At 37.4% G+C, this 27,465-nt stretch overlaps 1 protein-coding gene across 1 annotated transcript in view; it reads left to right on the top strand.

The window, feature by feature from the left end:
- The window catches only part of LOC139730626 (alpha-N-acetylneuraminate alpha-2,8-sialyltransferase ST8SIA3-like), a 38,504-nt gene extending 15,274 nt beyond the window's left edge, over positions 1-23,230 (top strand). The window contains exons 2-8 of the mRNA XM_071641483.1: positions 10,553-10,651; positions 11,862-11,987; positions 14,990-15,146; positions 17,276-17,391; positions 17,762-17,851; positions 20,654-20,889; positions 21,602-23,230. Coding sequence (XP_071497584.1) covers positions 10,553-10,651; positions 11,862-11,987; positions 14,990-15,146; positions 17,276-17,391; positions 17,762-17,851; positions 20,654-20,889; positions 21,602-21,834 — 1,057 coding nt within the window. The 3' untranslated portion in view covers positions 21,835-23,230. The remainder of the gene's footprint in view (positions 1-10,552; positions 10,652-11,861; positions 11,988-14,989; positions 15,147-17,275; positions 17,392-17,761; positions 17,852-20,653; positions 20,890-21,601) is intronic.
- Positions 23,231-27,465: the final 4,235 nt, after the last annotated feature.

The raw sequence follows: 27,465 nt of genomic DNA on the forward strand, positions 1-27,465 counted from the left end.
TCAAACACAATTATTTTTTTCATTATTCTGTTTGATTCCTGTTTGAAAGTATTCAAATTTTTGAAAAATAACATTTTAGACCTTCAACTGAAGGGTTATTGGTGTAATTTAGGGAAAACCCTTGCACCTGAAGTAAATTTAAGCAAAATTTTGCTTTCATGAATTGCACCATATTGACAAAACTCTGTAGTCAAACTTCACCATGCAAAGTTTATATGGTTAACAACAATATATAGTTTGTGAATCAAAACTATTTGGGGGTTTAATATAAAGTGAATTAAAAAAATACATGAGATTTATAATTTTTTGCTAAAAATACGTATTGACATGTAATTTTTAAGATTTTAACTATTTATTGGAGGGCAGGCCAGGTCAAATTCTTACTATAACAAGTCTTTAAGAAAGGCAACCTTCCTATGTAGGTTAAATGAAATTCCAATCATTTTTTTAAAACTTGTATTTTTCACACATGGATGATTCGGAGGTGACAGTTAACATATTAGAATGTTTCGGAGGTGACATTAATATTTGACACTCACCTTTTTTTAGAACAAGTGACAATAACACAAAAACTTCTTTTTATCAATGTTTTTAATAATTATAACTCGAGAACAAGAAATTAACTCCTGTTTCAAGCAGATAGACCACACAGAACAAGTGGGTTTTTTTACACTTCATGAATTAGCATGGGTACCGGTAGTTTGCCTTCCATTTGGACGAAGGATGTAAACTAAATAAAGTAATCTGAAGAAACATGGCATTCCATTTTCTTCCTTAAATTGAGATGAGGGTGTGAGATCATTTTTAGTAATGTTTCTTTGTTCTCAGAACATTTTATTCCACAACACCAGGGAAGAATCACTTCGTTTCGGAGGTGACATTTAATGCTAACATTGTGTTGAAATATTCATATACAGTAAGAATATGACGGACATAAGCTAGATATTGTAACCTGAAGAAACATGGCATTCCATTTTCTACCTTAAATTGAAATGAGGGTGTAAGATCATTTTAGTAATGTTTCCTTGCTCTCAGATCATTTTATTCCACAACACCAGGGAAGAATAACTTTGTTTCGGAGGTGACATTCAATGTTGACATTGTGTTCAAGTATTCATATAGTATGCCCCCCCCCAAAAAAAAAAAAAAAATGCAATTAGACTTTTGCATTGATAGCACCCAATTAAATCATCTAAATTCTACTTTGGGGTCTTAAATTATAACATCTTAGCTCTATTTTGCAGAAAGCCCCAGTCAATTTGGTTTAAAGTGATCTCAAAGAAATCTGGATTGTTATAAAGGATGTCAGGAGTCTGATTCTTCCAAGTTCAGCACTTGGATGCTCTTGGAACTGCATATTAATGTGTAAACACAATATACAGAACTTGGAGGGAAGGAATTCCTGACATGCTCTTTAAAAATCCTTAATTCTCTTTGACCTCTGAAGCAAATTGAATGGGGTATTCTGTAAGGTGTGGGCTATGAGTTATAGTTTCAATCCCTCAAATTGTAGATTGATTCACTATCTTTAAAATTATCGTTGCTGAGGGTATCACTGTAATTTTTAGGTGGGGACATACGGTATGAATACCAAAAACAAAAATTCTTATTTGACTTGTGTACGCATTTGTTTGCACATAGTTTTATAAATCAGATTAATTCAAGGATATTCATGAATTCTTCATCATCCTTGATAGCCACCATACAAATGTTATAATACTGGTGAAAGGTGTTTGGTACATCTGGGATAAATTTTCTATACACCAGATTCATTTAAACTGTTGACATTACTAAAATATATTTTACGTACCTTTCTGAATTGCTTGAAAATTACCTGCAAATCATGCATATTAGTCACTTTTCAGAGTAAAAAGTACCGGTATAAGATAAGAGAAACCATTTTATTGTGTTTGAGGTGACACAACACAGTAACAACCCAACTTTTCAGGTGTTAACTATTTTAATAGTGAACATTCATGTCTTTCCTCATGGCTTTAATTTTCAAATATAAGCTCTTTCTTTCAGTTCTTACTTGTTATTTTGTTTAGTTATTCTCTTTCATGATAATGGATACCAGCTCATATTTTGTTTGAGATTGTAATTCATACTAATCTTTAACAGGTTTTTACAGTTTGGTTCAGAAAACAGTTTGTGTTTCCCACCTGAAGAGAGCAGCATAATGCTTTTCTGTGAACTTGAGGGGAAAGTTTGTTTTTGTTCAGTAATTTTCCCCATCAACTTCACAGAAGGTCCCGGACACAAACTGGTCTTAAATAGACCTATAAGGGACCGAAACTGGAAGAGGACAAGTTCACCTCAATAGACATGAGGGTTGAGTAAATACAGCAATATTAGTAAAACACATCAGTGAGAGTTTGAGGAAAGTAAGGCAATCCGTTCCAGAGTTACAGACTTTTGAAAGTTTCTGCTCAGTCAAAGCTGAATGAGAAGACTTCTATAGCTTGTGATGTCACATGTGTACAAGGATAATAGAGATAGTATCAAGAAAATTCAACATACTGTATTTTCACTTTTCTTGCATAACAAAAGAACACATGACTTCTCTCTTTTGGATGGCAAAATGAATAATATTATCCTAAAATACATCAGTAGCAAGTTGAAGAAATGTGCACTTTTTTCAAAAAGTAAAGTTTTGTGAAATTCAATTATATTTTCCTTTATCGTTGTACGCATGTGACATCATAATACACTGTCGTAGTCGTCTCATCCAGCAGTGAATGCGCAGATACTTAAAAAACCCATAACTTTTGAATGGATTGTCCAATTTCCGCCAAACTTGCAACGATGTGTTCTACTAATGTTGTTGCATTCACTCAATCCACATGTATATGAAGGTAGACTTGCCCTTTAAGAAACCATTTCCTTTTCCTTGAAATTCCAGTACTTAAAGCCAAATTCTAAGATAAAACATGATATCAAAACAAGGTAAACACCTCATCAGAATTATATTGAGATAGAACTACAAATCTTGTTCTTGGATCTTTCCCTTTCCAGTCCTCGGGACTTGTTTCTCTGTTCACTTTAGTTGTCACATAACTTCAATAATCTTAAAAACTACAATGTCATAAACAGTTGGTTCAACTTAAAAAATGTAATAATTATTGTCATATATATATAAAAAAATCACATATATATAATTTTGTTTATGACTACCACGTTGTACGTGGAAAAACAACAACTAAGAATTTAAGAACAAGTTGTGCACCAGCTATAGGCATGTGGCCTTTTGGTGGAGTTTAATTATTTGATGATTTTTTTTTACATTGTTTTTTTTTTTTTTTTTTTTTTTTTTTTTTAGATTGTGGACTAGGGCATGCATGAACTGCCACATGTATCACTTTGGTATCGAGGGAATTCTGGTGAGCTATGTATACAAAAGTCACTTCTGTTGTGATGATTTTGTAGATATTAAATGTGTATTAGAAACTGTTAATAGATAGTGAAAAGGAACTGAAGTCTTGCCTTTCACTATCACATAACAATATGGTGTTAACAAACAATGTCACCTCCGAAACACAAGAAAAAGCAACCTACATCGAAAGCTGTGATTGGTAAATTTTCACAACTAAATTGCTTGTTGGAAATTTAGCTTCTAAGATGAGAGCATCTATATGTTTACTTAACTAAAGCAGGAGAATTGAATATTGATTACAATATATACAACAGATGGGTGTATTTTGTGCATTCCCATTGTTAAAAAAAGTGAAAAAATGTAAATTTGCCCTAAAACGTACAGTCTAGTAATAAAAAAAAAGAGTGAGAGTGTGTTAGTTGATTTCTCAACTTTGAGACTTATGTTACTAAAATAAATGAAACCACTGGTGTACATGATATGGTTTCTCTTCAACAGAAATGAGCAAAAAATCTTGTTAACAGTGTTTTGTCACCTCCGAAACAGTAATTCTTAGTTTTTATTAGATCTTTTATTAATCTCTAGAAAATCCTCACTTCCTGTTGCCATATTACTATTTTCATCCAAAAGAGATTCCTTGTCAATTAGACAGAATCAAACAAAATTGCTTTGTCTTCGAGAAATTATCAAATTATGCTTGTTGTTTCGGAGGTGACAAGTATAAACGGAAAATTGTAAATTGCTCCGAAATGAAAACAACAGAATATATTTCTACTACCTTCCTTCAGAGATAATGTGAGGGGATATGTTACATTTTTGCAAATGTAATGTATAACTGATGTCAAGAATTAAAAAAAAAATCAAATACATAAATCTGTTGTCTCGGAGGTGACAGAAGTGTTAACGGAAAAGTTACATAAATTTATAAACGCTCACCAAAAAAATTATGAGCTATTTGAATTAAATAATCTTTGGATGAAAGTTCAGTCAGATTGATTACTATTCTGTTTTGATGAAAATTAGCAAAGTTGAATTTCATTGTGAACAAGAGCTAACTCAAAAGAGGGGTTAATTGTCAATGGAAAATGTCACCTCCGAAACATAAAGCTTGGACAATTTCAGTCTTTAAAGAAGACAAAGCAGAACCTGGTAAACATAATAGTTCTTTATGTTGGATACCTGTCTATCACCACCACAACAAAAATAATGAAAAGGAATAAACAATTTGATATGCTAGCTCTGACAAAAATACTATGTCAGAGTGAGTACACCAAAAGTGTTGGATTTCAAGCATGTAAGTGCCTGCCACATCTGAAAGAAAAAGAGAGGAAAGTTCATTACCCAAGGTAGACACTGTGGGTGGAAAGTTTATGAGAAAAAATAATGCATATCTGTCAGTGTATAAGAAAGTTATATACCAATTAGTGCCCACACTGTGTTTTACACCACTGATTGTAAAAATGGCCATATGTATGTGGTAAGTGTGATGTTGTCCCCACTGATTCTTTAATGTACATTTTTGTCCCCAGTCCTGATCGTTTCTGACACACAAAATGAAATGTTTGTGGTGAATTTAATCTCGTTCCCACCAATGCATCAAAATATTGCCCCCTGTCTTGATCATTTTATGCACAAAAATTCCATATGTATGTGTTGAGTGTGATTATGTCTCCACTGACTTCTCAAACCATATTTTGTCCCCAATCTTGATTATTTTTGACACACAAAGTAATAATGCAACTACATTGAAGTAATTGTGTCCCCAGTAATATATCAAATGATGTTTTGTCATTTTCATTTCACACTCAAAGTACCATTTGTGTGAGTTGAGTGTAGTTTTGTCTCCATTGATACTTTAAAGTATATTTTAGCCCCAGTCTTTATCGTTTCTAACACAAAAAATGAATGTGCATAGTCAGTTTAATTTCATCCCTAATAATACATTAAAGTTTATTTTGTCCCCGGTCTAAAACATTTTCTTTTACACACAAAATACCCTGTGAGTGTGGTTAGTGTAGTTTTGTCCCCATTGATATTTTAAAATATATTTTGCCCCCAATCTTGATAGTTTTTGACACACAAAATACTGTCTGTGTGGTGAGTGTAATTTCGTCCCCACTAATACCTTAATGTACATTTTGTCCCCAGTCTTCATTGTTTCTTACTCCCAAAATAAATGTGTGTGGTTAGATTAATATCGTCCAGAGCAATGCATCAAAATATATTTTGTCCCCAGTCTTGATCATTTTATATACAAAATACCATATGTATGTGGTGAGTGTGGTTTTGTCTCCACTGATAACTGAAATTATATTTTGTCCCCAATCTTGATCATTTTGACACACAAAGTAATAATACATCTACATTGACGTAATTTTGTCCCCAATAATACATCAAAATTTATTTTGTCCCCAGTCTTAAAATCAGATCATTTTGATTTAACACACAAAGTACCGTGTGTGTGAGTTGAGTATAGTTCTGTCCCCACTGACACTTTAAAGTATTTTTAGCCCCAGTCTTGATTGTATCTGACACACAAAATGAATGTGTATAGTCGGTTTAATCTCTCCCCCAATAATACATTGACGTAATTTTGTCCCCAATAATACATCGAAGTATATTTTGTCCCCGGTCTTGATTCTTTTGCTTTGACACACAAAAATACCATGTGTGTGAGTTGAGTGTAGTTTTGTCCCCATTGATACTTTAAAGTATGTTTTAGCCCCAGTCTTGATCGTTTCAGACACACAAAATGAATGTGTATGGTCAGTTTAATTTCATCCCCAATAATACATTGAAGTAATTTTGTCCCCAATAACACATCAAAGTTTATTTTGTCCCCGGTCTTGATCATTTTGTTTTTACACATGAAATACTATATGTGTGTGGTGAGTGTACTTTTGTCCCCATTGATACTTTAAAGTATATTTTGTCCCCAGTCTTGATCGTTTCAGACACACAAAATGAATGTGTATGGTCAGTTTAATTTCATCCCCAATAATATATACATTGAAACAATTTTGTCTACAATAATACATCAAAGTTTATTTTGTCCCCGGTCTTGATCATTTTGTTTTTACACATGAATTACTATATGTGTGTGGTGAGTGTACTTTTGTCCCCATTGATACTTTAAAGTAGATTTTGTCCCCAGTCTTGATCGTTTCAGACACACAAAATGAATGGGTATGGTCAGTTTAATTTCATCCCCAATAATACATTGAAGTAATTTTGTCCCCAATAACACATCAAAGTTTATTTTGTCCCCGGTCTTGATCATTTTGTTTTTACACATGAAATACTATATGTGTGTGGTGAGTGTACTTTTGTCCCCATTGATACTTTAAAGTATATTTTGTCCCCAGTCTTGATCGTTTCAGACACACAAAATGAATGTGTATGGTCAGTTTAATTTCATCCCCAATGATATATACATTGAAGTAATTTTGTCCCCAATAATACATCAAAGTTTATTTTGTCCCCGGTCTTGATCATTTTGTTTTTACACATGAAAGTATATTTTGTCCCCAGTCTTGATCGTTTATGACACACAAAATGAATGTGTGTATAGTCAGTTTAATTTCATCCCTAATAATACATTGAAGTAATTTTGTCCCCAATAACACATCAAAGTTTATTTTGTCCCCGGTCTTGATCATTTTGTTTTTACACATGAAATACTATATGTGTGTGGTGAGTGTACTTTTGTCCCCATTGATACTTTAAAGTATATTTTGTCCCCAGTCTTGATCGTTTCAGACACACAAAATGAATGTGTATGGTCAGTTTAATTTCATCCCCAATGATATATACATTGAAGTAATTTTGTCCCCAATAATACATCAAAGTATATTTTGTCCCCAGTCTTGATCGTTTATGACACACAAAATGAATGTGTGTATAGTCAGTTTAATTTCATCCCTAATAATACATTGAAGTAATTTTGTCCCCAATAATACAGTAAATTTTATTTTGTCCTCGGTCTTGATCTTTTTGTTTTTACACACAAAATACCGTGTGTGTGTGGCGAGTGTAGGTTTGTCTCCATTACCTTATCATTATACGATCAACTGGGGACGCACGGTCAGTAGATTGGGAGTACGCACGGGCGTAGCGTACGGCCGCGGATTTCCGTTTACAACCACACCTAAGCAAGCTATTGACTGCGTTCGCCACTCGGTCGCGTACTGTCATCGGCAAAATTGCCTTGGCATGGGGTGTAAAACGTAAACGCGTAGTCGTCACTCATATACGCATGCGCGCATGACTTGTCATGCATACGATAAACAAGAGTTGGCGCTGTTCAACATCATCCTATACACTTAAATGGCACTTAACACACCAAATGGGGACTTTGATCTAGGAGTCGGTGAAAATCATTTATTTGAAAAAAAAAGGAATACTTAAAAACGATAATTACGACCGGGGACGTCCCCGGTTGAATGACGTCCCCTGTTGGTGGGTTAAAAGCTTGAAAATGTCCCCAGAAGTCGGTAATTACAAACCCACACACAGACACACACACACACACACACACACACACACACACGAAGGTTCGTTATTCCGAAGTTTCGTTTTTTCCGAGGCTTCATTTATCCGAAACACAAAATTCCCTATACCTAGAGGTTCGTTGATCCAAAAATGAAATTCGAAATAACGAACCTTCGGAATAAAGAACCTTCGGACTAAGGAGCCTTCAGAATAACGAGCTTTTGCAATAACGAAATGTAACCCCCTGCCCACATACACACGCACAGCCGAACCAATACCACATTCCTTCCTGATGAAACGACTTCCCAATGTTGATAAATTAGACAGAATGAACCGTATGCAGAAAAGCAGCATCCGCCCGCACGCAAGCTCCACTCCGAATTCATATACAAATCCGCCAAACAAACTCATCAAAGTCATAGCTGCTGATAAAATCAATATCAACGTTTATGCCAGCAACAGCTTACTAGGTACCCTCCCCTCGCGCAGCTAAAAAACACATACGCAAAAAACTGACATAATAAACACATTCATCCATCATACACACACACACACACACACACGCATAAACGGACACTAAATTATCACGTGCACGCGCACATACCACTTCCTTGAAACCTCACCATGACTTTTTACATTACATGTTTGCATGGATGTAGCCATGTAAGTTATGTGTTAGTATTTCAATGACTATGTCCAGAACGATATTACCCAGCAAAATGTGCTTCGAGGGCGGGCGACAATCCGTGCCGCCAACGCCCGTCACGGATTGTCGCCCCGAGCAGGGGGCGACAATCCGTGTAGAGGCGACAATCCATGTCGCAACAACCGCTGTTCACCTTTCAAAGAACAGGGATACTATACGCTGTAAACGTGATAAAATACCGTCTGTCGTTAAGTGTACACTGAATGAATTAATGTGGGAGATAACATTCATCAATGAATCCAAATACATGTTACGTATTTTACAAGAAATCAAGAATGTAATACAAAGTGCATCCAGCTTAACTTACACTATTAGCTGCATGTTATAGCATTAGCTCACACTTTTAAGTGCATGTTACATAATGTTAGTTCTTACCTACAAGCCACTCAAAGTTTAGTCCAGAGCAAACTTTCATAAAATCACAAGATTCGGATGCACGTCATGAGCAATACATGGATCAAATATAACATCTTCTGGCGATAGAATATCCCATTTCAATTCAATGAGACCTTACTTTAAACGCTAAACTTCACTTAATCAGTACCTAAACCAAAAGCCGTTTCATCATCAATTTGATGATGGCTAATATAATATATTAGCCATATTAGCCATTATATTAGCAATATGATATATTAGCCATCATAAAATTGATGATGAAACGGCTTTTGTATATCACTTTAGATCTCACGGAATGAAATATTCTCAATCAAAAAGAGTTAATAATACCATGCAGTTATAATCTGAATCCTAATTTCATGTTCCTGATTGTTGAACTCTTGTCACTTATCTTTCAATTACTTTTACTGATGAAAACATATTCTATCATCTGTATGGAGCATTAATACTTCGATTAATGTCTTTAATACGCTATCTCACCTGTCTGAGTGGTTCAAACGTTAAATATCTTATTCATTTCAGAAACCTTAACTCTCGTAAGGCATAAATGTGGTATATTCTTATACAATTGACCATAGAGTTGTACTTAATGTCTAAATGCAATAATATTTTGTAACTTCCGTGTCCTACTACAAGATTCATGCAAATCTGTGTGTGTGCATTTGTGTGTGTGTGTTTGTGTATGTGTGTGTAGTACCCTTTTTTCTTTTAGTATTTTGGGTTGTAATGTACTGGCCATTATTTTGTCACATAACTGGTGAATTATGTTCACATGATCCTAGGACAATTACCCCCTGGACGATATTACCCCAGACCCTTCCCTTAACCCTAACCCGGGCCCTAACCCTAATTCTTATCCTGAACCCAATCCTGACCCTAACCCAAATTCTAACCCTTACCCTGATCCTTATGACAATCTTTACCCTAAGCCTATCACTAATCGTTTTTTAAGGTATTTTCCAATTTACAAAATTTGTTTCCAACCAATAAAACAGCGACGTTGATTGATTGATTGATTGATTGATTGATTGATCGATCGATTACGTTGAAGCTCTGTCTGTCTGAAAATCGTACATTCCAGCATAACCATAAACGAGTACAGTCTGCATATCTTCAAGAAAACGTAGACAAAGGAAAGGGCCCAAAATTTAGTCGTAAATGCCTGTCATGCATTTTTTTTTCTTGCCACAGCTTGTTGTTTCTACAGTTTCAATACAAATTAAATAATATTTTCATTTTAGGTCATTCTTTCTTATTTTCTCTGATTAATAAAACAAAGTGAAGATTATCTCTGTCCTTTCATCGATTGAATAAGGTGTTTTAAATTTTTTTTTATACAAAGATTTTTTTTTTAATATTCAAAGTAAAAATCTCCTAATCCAGTTGTGTTGCTACGAATTTTGTGTACTTATACACAAGAAAACATGCATTAATATGATTGTTGTCCTTTTTTGTTTACTTATTCGTATCTCTCATGCCTTCTTGATAAGATGAGTGTGATTTGGTGTTTTTCTTTTGTCTAAAGTCCTGCTTAAGCAGAAATGAACTTTTTTTCTTTTGTTTTTACTCATTGCAATCCTGAACAGCGAATGTCTGTTGTCGAACGACAATGACACAGATATAGAAAACAAGCCGGCCAAGGAGAAGGTTTCGGATCACATCAAGCCGTTGAAAGGAAAGAAGCTGTAAGTTTTTCTTTCTGTTAAAGATTCATTAAATATGAATTTTTGTCAATATGTAGTCTGTGTCGAACCATGTTCCTGAGGTCTATCATTAAAATGTCTCCACTTTCATATTTAAGAAGGGTAAACAACGAGAAACTGACTAGAAGTATGTATGATAAAATGAAAAATGAGCGAAGAAAATAATGATTCCACCGAGATTCGAACCCGAGATCCCCTGATTGCAAGACCAATGCTCTTACTGACTGACCTTACATAAACTTAACATAAACCATAGAGGATACAAGGAAAAAAAGAATCCTGGGACGGAAACTGTACTGACATTGGTGTTTGTGGATTCTCCTGGTCTTGTCCATAATGTATTTGTAGTTGCAGCAAGGAGACCACACTCAGGAACATGATGGGGATGATGTTTTGGTTTAATATGGTGGGAGCGATAGATGTGACACCACTGGACGTCGCTGTGTTTGCATTATTCTACTAGTATTCAACAAGCTGTAGGGCCTCGACCTCTCGTCAGATCTATACAGTATAAAACAACGACAAAATGACAGTTTACCGGTATGTAGAGAGGGTGCATACGATAGATCCAGTACATTTTTAAGAGCATGCTGTTGCCGGGGGGGGGGGGGGGAATGGAATCAGACCATTTTATACATCAATGTTGACTACCTGTGGTTGTGCTTTTGAATGTTGTACAGTGTCTGTGATTTGTTGATGTACCGTATGTCCAAAAAAAAATTACAACGGGAACCTTTGCAATGATAACTTTAAATTGAAAATCAATCCACATACAATTTCAGGGTATTAAACTATAATTTATTACCCACATCTAACAAAAAAACAAACAAACATCCGATTTGCTTCAGTGCTCAAAGAGAAATATAATAAGGAATTTTGTAGAGCATGTCAGGAATCCCTTCCCTCCAAGTTCCGTCCATTATCTTCACACATTATGCAGTTCCAAGAGCATCCAAGTGTTAAACTTGGAAGAATCATACCCATGACATGCTTTACAACAATTCCCATTTCTCTGTAACCACTTAAGCAAATTGATTGTGGTTTTCTGCAAAGTATAGCTAATTGTTATATTTTAAGACCCTGAAGTAGCATTTAGACAGGTTGATCATATTGATAGTTATCAAAGCGAAAATCTTATTGTAATTTTTGGGGGGACACACTGTATAGGATGCGTCTGTGCATTGTTTTTCAGAATGCAGCATTCTCTAACTGGTGCCTTGTGGAACTTTAAAGACACGAGCGATCAACAACTTTACCTCTATGAAACACTGTTAATGAAAAACTGGACTATCAATGTCACCAACATTGATGCTCTGAGGTGAGAAAGCTTTGTTATCACGTTGATTACTTGGCCATCCTCATTATTTCTCTCTCATCTTGTCTGCTGTGTTACATTGTTGTCTTCGGCATCTTTAGAACGAGCGCTTAATGAAATTCCCGTATCTGTTCACTGTATAGTAACCGAAGTCTTGCCCGTGTGCGACTAAGACATTGGTGGAAATATTGTGGCTGCCTTTACGACGAATCTTTGCAAGTATTTGCTAATGAAATGAAATGAAATAAAATAAAATCGCTAGTCCTTTAAATGTACCTGAAATTAGGGATTTGCATTTCATTCATATATCTGGAAAGTAGAAGACGCCATTAACAAAACCAATATTCTTTTTCAGTTTAGCAATTGGGAATACAATTTATTGTTTCCTCAAACCGCGCAATAGCAACAGTTTCCATCAACCGATATTCATACCTAGATGTGACCTCATTAATTATGTAAAATATGAACTTGGCGGGACTTTTTCACTTTAATCTCTATGGAATAGGTATGGAATAGGCTTAGATATGATGATTCCGGAATGTTTTGCTTTGTATCTGTCATGTTTTTATTATCTTGTGTAATTATTTGTAAACAAATGAGTATCTGAATAAAATAAGAACGACCCAAGTCCATGGAAGGCCATTTCGAGTAAACTTTAAAAAAACTTGGTTTCTTTTTATTTGTTCAGTAATATTCTATTTAACTGTGATGGGAAAGCAACATTGTATATACAAATTAGAACATAATTATGTGACCGTGCACCTCAAAACAAACAAAAATTCGCCAGACATGAATTTTTAGTTAAGACTATATTCTGAAAGAGCAGACTTTAACCCTAACTAGGCTGGGCTATTTAGGTAGATGATAAAGCCGGGGGGGGGGGGGGGGAGGCCTCCCAGGCCCCCCTCCAGATCTCGGCCGTCGACCGCGCTATCGCGACGAAAATTGGCACACACATTGCCTATGATGTAATCTAAAGTACCATGAAGTTAATTTTTGCAAAAATTATTATTTTCACTAAATTATACTAATGTATGCATAATGATGCATGAAATTAGACAATTTGGTATAAATCACTAAATAAAACTCAAAACAGGTACATTTTTTTGTGTAAATATTCTTTTTAGTGACCTTAGCAAATGTAGGAGAAAAAAACTGCGCAATCAGATTTTTTTTAACAGTATTTTATTGTTTTTTTGAATTTCTTATGTATTTCGTTGTTTTTTCGACTTTACGTTTTTCATTGTTTTTTCGATGAAATTTGTCCGCGACATCGTTCAAGAAGATAAGAAAATATGTTATTAATTGATTTTAATCAATAAAACCTCAAAATAATCATGCTTTTATGAAATTTGCCTGTAAACAAAGTTTGCATTGAAATTGTACACGAATTCACGTTTTTGAGCAATTTTTGGTCTGACATGCACGTGCATATTTATGCGCAACTTCGGAACCGTGCGCCCGGGTATCGCAAATTTGGTGTCAAAAGATGCGGGAGACTCGAAAGAAAAAAGTCATGAAACGTCGCGGCGATAGCTTCTCGCGATAGCGAGTCCCCCCCCCCCCCCCCCCCCCGCGCCTAGTTAGGGTTAAGCTTTAAAATGATGTATAACTCAAATCAAATGGACTCCTCCTAACCTATCTAAATATTGGAAAGAAAAGCACAAACTCAGGAAAAGTGTGAACTGAGAAAAGAGGCTTTGAAGTACAGTGTCTATTCAAGCGCTTTAATCTTTACCAAACCGTGCTGGCTGTGCGATGAATGGGACAAAAAACAGGAAGTAAACCACCAGAGTGACAACAATGAAGGGATTATCAGATTAAACTGAAATCTAGCATGCCTCATTAACACATTCTGTCCATAATTAATGCCAACTTTCAAAGCAGTAGCACTATCCTTTCAAAAGTTATTAGAGTTGAAAGTGAAGAAGGCGGACAAAGTTTTCCAGAAATGAAAAAGGGATTCTAAAGAAACACCTAATCACACTCTTCTACCAAAAATGCTCGATATAAACTGCTAAAAAAACACACTTTCCTGCTCGTTTATGATACCAAATTTTAGCATAATGTAAAAGAAGACCCGTTCTTTCAGAAAATATGAAAAAGTCAAGTTCGGCTAGGTTGACCCATTTCACTTATTTTCAGTCCTCACGCAAAATCAGTGTGTGCGACTTTACGTTCGTTTTGAGGTGCACGGTCACATATATAATTGACATTTACTTTAATTGTGGAGAGGCCATTTTGTATGATGGACTTGGGTCGTACTTGGTATCATATACAGGATAAGCTGCTATATGAGATGAGAGAAGCGATGAGAGAGGGCGCTATAATGTGAATGTAAAAATGGCCCAAGTCCTGCATGCATAAGCTACAATTTCCCATGTCAAACTGAATTTGGCCAAAAAGTCGTTCTTATATTCAGGTCTTCAAATATTAAGTAAATAGACTCTCGACGATGTGTATATTCCCACAGTAATGTCATCAGCCTTAGCTATAAGACATTAACCATAACTTGATCGCAGAGCGAACTTGCAGTTGCATTGGTCGGAGCTAAAATGTAGTAGATATTTATCTTCCAGAGATTTGTTGAGGTTTCGTTTTCGTTTAGATATCAGTCGACAGTATTCAGCTCCCTATTTAAAAAAAAAAAATTGCAAATGATTTTACGGAATTAACTTCAGCCACATTGGGTACTGGATTTGACATTTACTGTTATATGTGCTATGACATCAATCTTATCTATTTTCTTAAATCTTTCAGCTTGTCCTGGAAGTGTTTCACTGTTTACCATTGCAGCTTTAGAGTGGTGCCATTGATAATAATGCTCCCAGTCAAGTTGACAGAGTTCGTTGACAAGTGCTAATGGGCAAACCGATACCACTGAAGGGCGTCCACTGTGCGGAATGTTTTCCAGCTTGTACTCCTATACTGTGATGTCATTCTGAACTTAGTCCCCCAAATGACACATGTTTCCCCTGTTTTTCTGTGTTTTAATATACGTCCAGAACTGAGGTAACTGAATATCACGAGAAACTGAGCGCAGAGTACTTTGTGATGACTCAAACAAACGTGAAGCGTCAGGAGAAGATTAGATATGTATATGGTACCAAGTCGAAAAAAGAAGTCACCATATCATCCGATTTCTACAACAGGCTACCGAAGGTGAGTAACATATAGTGTCAAAATTACGAATATTGAGACAAAGACTCCATCTCTCCCGCCTTCATACTTTTTTTTTCAAAAGCTCCAGTTAGATATAGGTGGCGCTTATCGCGATCGCTTATCGCCTACGTAATCGCTTATCGGTGCAATGTGTGGAGCGTCCGTGCGTTCTACATGTGTATAGTTGCAGTTGGTATCTCATCAAATAACACTCGGCACGGCGTGCTCTGCGGCATTTGCTTGATATGTCGATCTATGCTTCCTACTCTTAAGCTGCCTATGGTTGTAATCTACTAAATGAACTTTTTTTTTTTTCTGGCCTGACTATACATTTTAGAATCTGTCATTTTCCAACAAAGGCATATTAAAGAAGTGTAAGAAAATACTCCGAAAAAAAAATCACGCCGTCTCAACAAAATTTAGAAATTATTGGAACCGAACAAGAAATTAACCATGTTTGAATTTTATTGGGGGTGAGGCGGGCCAATATATAGATAAATAAATAAATAAATTTATATATATGTATATGTATGTATATATATATATATATATATATATATATGTATATAACACAAACTTGTAATACATTGTGGCCAATAGGTTTATTTGACTCATTTTCTCAGTGGTTTTTTTTTCTTTTTTTTGCAACTGAAATCTCATATACAGTTTGTAAATGATAAACAGATTCTTATAGTGATGTGTTCAAAACATAGATCAATAAATATTTACTATATAATAAATCATTACTATCATTTACAGCTCTTTCGCTTTCCTTAAGTCCCTCTTAAGCCCCCCTTTCACTTCAGCGGATTACTTCACGGATCATCACGGATATAGTAATCTGTGGCATTCCGGCGTGCAACATCCCGATTTTCTCTCAATGACGGTGTGGATACGATCCCAATGGGTGTCTACACGGACAGACAAGGTAATAACGTGGACGACACCGGAAAAGTATACGGAGCTAACACAGACATCAAGGAAGTGCACGGAGACAACTGGGTCTCTTCGTGATCTTTACACGGATATCTACGTTCTTTACACTGATATCCCCGAAATGATGACAATTAATGACTTGTCCTTGTAGGTGCTCATTTGGTTACTGGAAAATTTTAATCCTTCTCGGGCGACATGTCTCCAGAGCTAGCACACCAGAAAATATATACAACATATACTTCTACTTGTCGACACTATGAATTCAAGGTACTTAGGGTAAGGTATAAAGGAACTGTAGTCAATAATCTGGAAGAATACACATCTAAACAAAACTTGAAGGTAAGTTTCGAGATCCGAACCCATTTCTTCTCTCCCCCGTCTCGACCGTACTCAAGACAACATGTCCACCAGATGAAGCAAGACTTACTGGCTACAAACACTACTTGTGGCTATTACCCGGTAGATGAGTATGGTGTCGCATGCAACAGTCGTGGCACGTTACGTTTTCGGTCCATACGATTACAATGTCATGTAGTTCACCCGCCGCTGAGATGGAACTTCAACTGCTGGTGATCAGGCCCTGAAAGTATTTCTAGAAACCCGTCACTAAATGACTATACCATGAAATACCGTCTGACATCAAAAACAATCAAAGCCACCGATTTCACTGAAATTTTCAAATTGCAGAAACCATGACGTCATGAACTCTAGTAGCCTCCTTATCCAGTGATTACAAAACCAAAACTTTAAATTGTTATGACTTTTGCATTGATTGTCCGATTTTCCTTAGACTTTCACTGATATGTTCCACTAATGTTGCTGCTTTCACCCAATCCACATTGCTCTTTGGGTTTTGGTTTTAGCGTAATGACTGTAAAGAAGCCCATTGGTATCTGTGCTCGTCCTTGATATCCTCGTTAACACGTTTCTGGTGTGGTCCGCGTTGCTAAATTGTCTATTTGTGTGGACACCGTACTTGTCCGTGTATCCTCAGCTAGGAATGCATCCACACCGGCAGTGAGAGGAAAATTGTGATTTCGCACACCGGATCCGTGATAAGGAAAGTGTAAAGGCGACTTAACAGTTTGTGTTCCGATGAACGGGTTTTCCTTTCTTTACATACTATCAAATACATGTATATACGGTTTTTTTAATCCGTTTTTTTTTTCCGTTTCTGTGTCATTCCTTGCAAGACGAATCCCTTTACCTTGACGAAACGATTCAAATCGTGCGCCATCGTTGGGAATAGCGGGTTGCTGAGAGGCAGCCACTGCGGGACAGCAATAGACAGCAATGATTTCGTCTTTCGGTAAGAATGGACTATACACGCCTGGGCCATGTCGTTCATTTTGTCTCTTGCACGCTGAAGTACCATTTATTTTTGTACACGTTGTGTTTAGCTGAGTCGTGTTAGTTAGAAAAAAAAGAACATGATACTGATCATACAAATTCAAATGCAGTTTCACACCATGTTCAAGATGACTTAGAGGAATAAACAGTTTCTTAAATGCTAAGGTGGAACTAAGAAAAGTTTGAGAGCCTGGGATCTTTACAGTAGTACATTTTCTCCCCAGTGTGGCACTTAATGAACTTCTGAACATTCAAAGCGCGTTCAATCCTTCTGGTTTATTTGTCTGTTTCTTTCTTTCATTCATTCTTTCTTTCTTTCTTTTTTGAAGTTGCAACCTAGCAACGTTAGGACCTTTCAAGGAAGACGCTGGATCCAAGAGTAATTTTACAACAATGAATCCCAGTATTGTAACCCGGAGGTAAGATTTTTCAAACCTTCCATCATTGAGCAAACCGGAATGTGACAATGAGACTGAAATTTGAATTAAAATTATGTAAGTTTCATAAATGTTAAAAAAGAAAAACTACTTGAAAGATTAAAGAAAAAATCCTTCGTGTAGTGCCAGCCATAAATCAACATGAATCCGAGTGTTTAATTTCTGGAATATACTACAATATATAATATTCTTAGTATTGATTAGTCAATGGTCATGCTAGCTGGTAATTTAAAGAGGTTCTTTAGATCTGTGGATCCAGTACCGATATAAGACAAATTCGGTGAAAAGACTAGATTATCCAGATTTGTTTGATTGTAAATGGCTGTTGTACAGCTGTTTTGTTTTTACGTCACTACATCTACCCATCTACACTGAATGGTGAATTACTGGATGGTGCTGAGAGATTCAAGGAGATGATGATTGGGGGCGCTGTGGCATAGTGGATAAGACTCCCGACTCCCAAACAGAGGACCCGAGTTCGATTTCCGCCCGGTTCTTACATCCTTTGACAAGATGTTTTTACCCAAAATGTCCCTCTAGACCCAGGTGTATAAATGGGTACCTGGCAACGCTGGGGTAATAATAATGGCAGGGCCCTCTGATAGAACAGTGACAACACTGAAGAGACTACCCTGGATAAAGAAGACAGTGTTTTAATTATTGTTATTATTGTTATTGAAGTGAATAAAAAAAATCTCCTTACTTTGCATGTCATTATAACAATCTAAAAGAGTGAAGTAACCGGTAAATTGCAACCCTTTTGCAGTTGCAGTCGTTCCAACTTACCGGTCGACTTCAATTACCTAACATACCCGTGATTTCAAACATTTTTTTTTCTTTCGTGCATTAAACATAGATAATATTACATAAACATAGAATGTATTTTTGTTCCATATTACTTTATTAGGTACATTTAATTCTCTGTTCTGAAGAAAGGGCCCTGCTTCTTATGCCTCTAATAACCAGTGTGAGCTAGTAATCTTTAACCTTGAGACATCGAAGTGCAGAGGGAAAAACAATCACTTCCTGCAAGTACTAACAAGTACAGACAAATAGTTTATTCCCTTTTAAACAGGAAATAATCTCTGCACCCATTACTTATTGATCTTGCAACCTCGACTTCATATAAAATATTTTAAATCCTCCCACCAATATGTCACGCCTTATTCAGGGTCTCTCCAAATCAATCTTTGTAGCCAACTTCGTTCCCTTCATATTTAGTCTGAAACTGAGACTAATGACGTATTACCAGCTGAGATGACCCCAAAGTTTTCACAATCTGAATTTTCCTCACAAAGGGATAGGTCTCTGGATCTCCAATGATGGAGATGCGATTTCATTTTCTTGAAGATTCTTTGTAATTTCGCATTCCTGTTGTGAAACAGTACGACATCTACATTCCTAAGACAGGTAGTGAATATATTAAACTTACCTTTTCTATTTTAATTTGTCTACCTCGGTTGCTGGTTCGGTAGCAAAAGCAGTTGGGCATATTCACATTGATTTTATCCGCTCTTACTGTTCTGTAATTCTTTGAAATGAGAAATTACTAAGGAAATAACCTGTGTCAGTATGTAACCTCCTAGGACTACTGTTGATGGCATTAGGGCGTGTAGGCAATGTTCTTTAATAGTCCCAATCTTCCCATTAGTTCTTCTGTGGAGACCCATCCAGGGAAGGGGTACCGAGCTCGACGGCCGAAAACTAACTTATATGTGGAACAGAAGATTTGCCCTTCAGGCAATACGCCTTTCACCAAAAAGTACCCATGCCAAATCATGAAACAGGGAAACTTTCAAAGTTGCAATTCCTAAGCTATGTTCCAATGCTGGATCTTGTGCCGATTCATGACTTTGACGCACTTTATCGCTATGCCAAGACGATCTTCCCAAAATGACAACAAATCTGCATGGCACTGTGATGCCATGTAACACAAATTCTGTGACATCTGTTTTGGTGATTAAATTTATTTTTTGTGTTGCATTTGATTCGTTTTTTGTTTGGGTTTTTTACTCAAGGGCATAGTTGTGATTCTGCTCTCCTTTCTCGGCGTTATTTTTTAAAGCTACAAGACTAGTGATGTTTGTTTTTTGTTTTTGTTTTTTGTTTTTTGTTTTTTACTTTTCAGTCTTCTCCAAGCATCAAAAGATTCTTTCATGCATCATATATTGGCTTCGTTTCCCTTTTTGTATCCAATAATTGCATTGATGACGCACAATGAAAATAATCTCAAAATCACGAAAATTGTGATTCTGCTCTCCTTTCTCGGCGTTATTTTTTAAAGCTACAAGACTAGTGATGTTTGTTTTTTGTTTTTGTTTTTTTGTTTTTTGTTTTTTACTTTTCAGTCTTCTCCAAGCATCAAAAGATTCTTTCATGCATCATGTATTGGCTTCGTTTCCCTTTTTGTATCCAATAATTGCATTGATGACGCGCAATGAAAATAATCTCAAAATCACGAAAATTATTACTACATCGATTTTTTGTATTACATACAACACAAATGTGTCACTATGAAGATCATTGCAAGACAAAGCTCACAAAGAAAAATGAGAAAGTGTCAGTATCCCATTAGAATTGAACAACTGTAAACAGGATCAACAATGTTGACTCCGTTTTAGTGTGGAAGATAATTCTGATTTTGTCAGTAATATCATGCGCATATTAAATCATCGATGACATTAACGATGTACATGTGTCTGATTTGTGACTCTTATTCTATTGTTCCTGTAGTAATATCACATGTGCTGTCAACAGAAAATAAATATCGAAATCCTTTCACAGGCATGGCAGCTTGGCCAATAGCAGGTACCACGCATCATTCAACAAAGCATTGTCGAACTACAGGGGTTACATATGGGTTCCGTGCTTAGGAATGCCAGCTTTCTTTCCGGCTTCATACAGAGCTGTGAAAGCAAATAAAGGCTCGGATCCAAAGGTTGTCTGTGGATACCCGACCCATTTCGAGCAATCACTGAAATTTTGGGCCGAACGATCATTAACAAGGAGGCTGTCAACAGGTAAGCTTCCTCGTCTTGGTAGAATACCGACGAAAGAAATGTGCTGAAGAAACACGTGCTCCATTGTGTTAATGTATTTATTATAATGTGTATGATCAGCACTACATAGAGCTGGTTATATATACGTGTATATACACGTGTATATATATGTATATATATATATATATATATATATATATATATATATATAAACTATTACACCTTTCAGTTCACTTGTAATAATAAAAGTTGTTTGAAATAATGATTTTTTTGACAGTAACACAAACCATTCAAACGTAAGAATAAGTATTGTGATACAAAGCTATTTTTCCGAGATCGAACCAAGTATGGATTTTAATGTAGGGTAGAATAAGATATCACATTGTTTTTGTTTATTTTTGTGTTTACCTAAAGCTCATCTTAAAAAGATGAGGGGAACCCAAACCCGACATCTTGTCACATTAACTATAACATTTTGAATGTCTTGATTATATGGTTGGGCCATGTACTTGCCTCGTAATTTGGGTAATGTTGTTGCCCTCGTAACATCTCACCTCGAGAAATTGGTCTTTTTTTTAATTTGCGGAATATGAGTTAACGTTAGTGGAATGTTGACCCATTTTCAACATTCGTTTGAAGTATATTGCCATTTTAATCTAGGCTAATGCTTGATAACCACACATGTTTGCCCGTAATTCCATTGTTAATGCTTGATCTTATTTCGAATTAACAGGATTCTACTTGGTAATGAGTGCAATACAAGTCTGCGACGAGCTAAATCTCTTCGGGTTCTGGCCTTTCCTGACGCGGTATAATGACAAAGAGATCGATGTACCATATCATTACTTTGACAATGAGACTGTCTCTAAGGCCAAGAAAGTGCACTCGATGAATGACGAGTTCTCGCTCCTGCTACAGCTGCACAATTTGGGGGTGCTACGTCTGCACGGTGGTTCATGCAGATAACGTACTTATCGGACATAATCATGTCGTCGTATATCTATCACGTATATTTGTACCTCCTTGCTCTTTCCAAAAAACAAGAAAAATATTGCAGTTGTCATTACGTCATGTAGGGAATGCGACGTATTGTCATGCATTTTTCTGGAATGTTGATGTAGAATTTGAAATCAGTGGGCATCAATTTAGTGTACTATAAAACTTAACTTTTCGCAAGTCTATAAATGGAAGGAACGTTAAAAGGGATGTGTAAAACCCACTCACGAAATGTGTATGTGAAAGAAAAAGTAAATGTGCAACAGGTATTCAGTACTCGGTATCGCGTGAAATGGTGGCATCTGAATCCATCTGAGACACAAAGAACATACCGGATGGGGCCAAGTTTGTTCCCTTTTATATGGTGAACGCGCATGGTCGGATGTAAATCCGATGACGATGACTGCATACGACGTCGGGAAGACGCACTGTAGGAAAGTAATTTTCAAGCGTCGATCACACGAGAGGAGTTGGAATGTAGCAGTGGGGAAGCCACAACAATGTCTTGTGCAATGACATCAGTTGATAAAAAAAAAGATTGAAAATATCAGTGGGAAATCCTCGCTGAATATCATAATTATTATCGTATTATTGTCAGTATGAGTGCAGCGGAAGAAAGATCCGGTGTGGAAGGAACCACCGTAGAATATTCATGAACAACCTAGAAGCCTATAATATCATAGAATGATCACCAGAGGGGACGGCATGGAAGCAACTGTCAAAGAATGTTCGACATTGTGAACAACCAGGAACCAGGAACTTGTCAGCAACGAGAACGAGGATTACGACGAGATGTCAAGAAAATCACGTATCACGTACATAATATTGGAATATTTGCGAGATCATTTGCGACGAATTCAAAAATTCACACACACAAAAAAAAATCCCGGTAGCGTAGTAGGATTATATCCTCCCAACAAAGGTTGTTGCAAAGAAAGTGTGAGGTGGCTGTTGGGTGTTGCAGTCAGCCTCGCGTATGATTGCATTCATTTGGTTAATGGTCAGAATGGCTGCTGACACTTAATATGTTGCTGTGATATACTGATTAGTTTTCACGAAAGTCCCTGAGTTTTTTCGCTTGTGACAGTGCCGAACTTTCTTCTATGCGCAATGTTAAGAGAGGCGGTGCATCACATATCATTTCCCCTTTGATGGTCCACGGCTCCATTGCCCAAAGGTTGTTGCACCTGTACATCTGTATTAGTTACGCCGTTCATGGTTTTAAGTGTAAACTTAAAAAGACCACGTGAAAACACCTGTGTATCGAAGTGGTCTACTTCACGAAAATAATTTGACTTTGTACTTTGTTTTTACAGATGTGTGTTTGGGGCAATATTTGCAATGTGTATTTATTAGGTTTTACTAGGTGACGAGATGATGACTTATAGAAATAATCATCGTCTTGCCGAAAAGTCCGTAGAGTAATTTGTATTCGTACAGCTTTGTGATAAAAATGACCTGTTAGACTAACCCTTGGGTTACTTCCAATAGGTTGCCTTAATTTCACAAAGTGGCAGCACATGAGTGACTTTCAAGCCATTATTAACATGGTCATAACTGTTATTGTTATCCTTTACATCGCCAGATATGCTAGTGGCACTTGTATAAGTTGCAGTGGTATTCCCGGTATTAGTTCTGACACGTATTTTTAGCCCTGAGCCAAAGGCTCATTTGAGCTATGCGATCATTAATCGTCCGGCGTCCATTGTTCGTTGTGCGTAAAACGTGTTACATTTTAAGCGTCTTTATCTTGAAACCCATGACGGATTTTCACCAAACTTGGTGGATAGAATTTCGATGGTTAAAGGATGAAGGATTCAAATTTGTTGGAGTGTCAGATTCTTGGGTGCCTCCGTTGGTTAATTAGGGAGGTTGGACCAAAATGGGGGCCAATTTTAAAATGCTCATCTTCTCGTTTAAATCGCACGATCAGATTTGTCACTAAACTTGTTTTTCACAAGGGTAATTTGTACAAATTAATAACCACCCCCATTCCCAGGCCCTTAGGGGACAGTATGGTATGTAATTCCATAGTGTTGTTGTTTTTTTTTCTAGCTCACCTGAGCTGTTGCGATCGCTAATACAAGTATTCGGATGTATAGGATGTAGTTTTTTCCCCCAATGGGTACCGTGCCGCTCCCCCCCCCCCCCCCCGGGGGGGGGGGGGGGGAGGAAACCCCTCCTCAGAAGAAAAAGGAACCTTCAAAATCTTCTTTTGTATTAAGAACCGGAAGCGATAGAGGTAAGTTAATACTACGAGTTAGTGCATTGACGAGTGTAGTTTCAAGTTTGTTCATGGCGGATCCAGGGGTGCCTTGGAGTATATATTTTCATCTTCTTCTTAAAAACATATTGATGGATTTTCACCATGAACTTGGCAGGTAGCATCCATAGGGGATAATGATCTCAATTTGCACAAATGGGCACCATGCTTCCCGTGGGGACCGTAGATCCCCCCCCCCCCCCAAACAAAAAAAAAAAGAAAAAGAAAAAGAAAAAAAAAGAAGAATCTTTAAAATCTTCTCTACAACCAGAAGCGATAAAAGAGGTAAGTTGATATCAGGATTACATTTAATGACTTTCGTTCCATGTTTGTTCCATCCAGATTCTTGAATTGTGTACTCTTGAAAGGATTGTCTATGCAGTGCAGCTCCATTAGATGACGTAGTTTAAGATCATTAGACGTCACTGCAACGTCTGATGATGTTTTTTTTCCTCATTGTAGGTCCTGTAGCCTTGGGGATGTCGTTGAGGTAACTATTTACCAGAGCAGTAAGGTAAAGTGTGGTAGTGGCTAGTGGGTCCCGAGCGTCTCCGTTGCTTGTGAGTCCAAGAGATGAGTGTTGTCAATGGCAAACCAGATGTTCACAACCCCCTTGACAAAATCGGGAAGACACCCCCCCCCCCCCCGCATCCTTCATTGGTTGAAGAACCTACTGCTCAACTCTCTTTTTCTAGATCAAGCATCTTGTGGTAATTAGAGGCCTATTTCTAATGGAGACTTTTTAAAGGTTTTGAATAAAGTTCTTGTCACGAACTCGAGAGTGGATAGCGAGAGGCAATCTGTTTGACAAGGGTGTTTAGACATTATTGACATATCCATGATTTCTCTTTAGTTGATATTGAACTTACCGATCAGTATGGGTGTGTCGGAATTGAAAATGACAAGCTACATCAACAATTTTGCGTACTCCTTGGTCCCGCACTCCAGACACTTTAACAACATAAATACCATAGAGGAGGTGGTTTAGGAAGAATTGGAGTAATGGTAGATCATTGAGATCATCAGAGATACGAGTACCTGGAAATGACCACCCGGGAATTTGCATATTGTATACTAGTATTCATGTGGGAGTATGCCAGCCACATTCTGCAGGTTACCAATCACCTCCCTATCATCCATCATTGAGAGACTGAGATCGATAGCTTTGCTGACACATTCAATTTGACAAGCTTTTTTGGTTCGTTGCGTCGCACTGACCTGAAGACGTTAATAAGTTTTCCTTTTTTTATGTATGTGTGATAGTTTTAGTCTAATTATCATCTGTGTGATATCTCTTCAGGATTGACAAGTAAGCATCATTGACCTGACTCATGTTTAGTGTGACATCATTGATGGTGGTTTTAACGACGAGGATGACGTGTTCATCACACAATGTGTGGGTATGTGTTGTCCTTTCACGGTCTGGTATCGATTTCGATGTAGGTTTTGCAGCATTGAGACAGTGTTTGTGATACTTTTCAAAGGCTGAAGCATCACCAACGTCTTCAGGTCTGCTACGCAAATTCTTACTTGGTCATCCTGGGTCTCCTTCTTTAACTTAAAGCGTTTGCCCTATTGTATCAGAATCACGATGTTTCTGAACAACCTTCGAGCAGAAGTCGCATTGATAGAATAGACACACCTTTTCCTTAAGGTCAGTCTTTGAACGTTTATGCTGGAGTCACACACGGCCGGATTTCGTACCGAGTCCATATTATGGACTCGGTAATTAAAACCGGAATTAAAACCGTATCGACCCGGTTCGAGCTGTAGAGACCCGCAGTGACCCGGATCGTAACCCGTGTCAATTCCTAATGGATTCCGGGGGCTACGATACGGCGGTGAAATTTTTTTGGTCATGTTTAAGATATTCTCACGGATTTGAAGTCCGTATTGATATCCGAATTGACCCGGTTCGAACCGCATTGACTCGCATCGACCCGCTGCAACCCGCAGCGGAAAACCGCATGGACCCTTGCTGTATACCACATTGCCTTCATGCAACGGATGATGACAAGGTTTACATCCGGGTCGGTACGGGTAAAAGCGGGTTGACACGGGCCGATAGGGGTAGAAAAGGATTCAGTTATTAACGGATTTTAAAACGGATTTTTATACGGTTCGATACCGGTCAATGCGGGTCTCTACGGGTCGAACCGGGACGATACGGTTTTAATTCCTTATGGACCTGTTTCTAAATCCGGCCTTGTGTGACTGTAGCATAAATTGCCCTCCATTCCGGGACTAATCCGGCTCACTTTCACGTGGATCAATTCCGTTTTGTGACCTGGCCGGGTGTGACTCTAGCACTAGGTCTAGTAGATCCTGCTGTTTACGGAGGTCGCCCAGGTCCTCCTTTGCTTGAACAGCCAGGAGAATCAGGCAGGGATTTCTTTCCCCTGAGTTGCTCGGTCAAATACTTGATTACATTAGGTTCTCGACACTTACCAGTGTAATGAAAGAAATATAGAAAGGAAATAACATTTTTCTCCTCTAAGCTTTTCAAGACTGGAATCAGAACATTAAAACCTGGATTTGCCATTGGGTAAATGATTATGCTTACCTTTTGGAAATCGGGCAACAGTGCTGTAAAATACGTTTCGTTATTCTGTCAAACCTGTGGAGACCTGGGACCAACTAACTTCTACTACAAAAGAGCTGGAAATACGAAAGCCTGTCCTTACATATCAGCACTTGTAAGTATGTGTGTGAGCGTGCGCGCTTATTAGACCGGGGGCCCAGAAGATTTATTCAGCTGAAAAGGGTCACACTTTTTAATGGTCTCATCATATAAGGATGTGTCCAAGGGTCAATAAAATGCATTGCTGGCAAGTCACATCCTGTACCGTAAGCCTAGGGACCACAAAAAGGGACCCCGAAAAATGGATTTATTCAGCCGAAGGGGGTCACGGACAAAAGTTGGTGGATATTGTCCCTTTGGGTGTACTTATCATGAAAACAGCAATGCCAGCTATTTTATCCTGTACGGGGCCCCAGACAGTAGCCCCAAAGGGCCCCACAAATATGGTATTATTCAGCTGAAAAGGGTCACGGCTAATTTCTTTTGCAATGGAAGTAGTTCCCATCAGAGATATCCAAAACACCAAAGCCAGCTATTTTATCCTGTACGGGGCCCCAGACAGTAGCCCCAAAGGGCCCCACCCCCCATAGGCCTACGTACAAACACACACAAACATTGATTTTATTCAGTTGAAAAGAGTCACGGCTAATTTCTTTTGCAATCGAAGTAGTTCCCATCAGAGATATCCAAAACACCAATACCAGCTACTTTATCCTGTACGGGGCCCCAGACAGTAGCCCCAAAGTGCCCCACCCCC

The sequence above is a fragment of the Diadema antillarum genome, unplaced genomic scaffold, assembly GCF_040938485.1.
Source record: "Diadema antillarum isolate AM-2024a unplaced genomic scaffold, OU_Dant_1.0 seq00000323_RagTag, whole genome shotgun sequence".
NCBI classification, from domain to species: Eukaryota; Metazoa; Echinodermata; class Echinoidea; order Diadematoida; family Diadematidae; genus Diadema; species Diadema antillarum.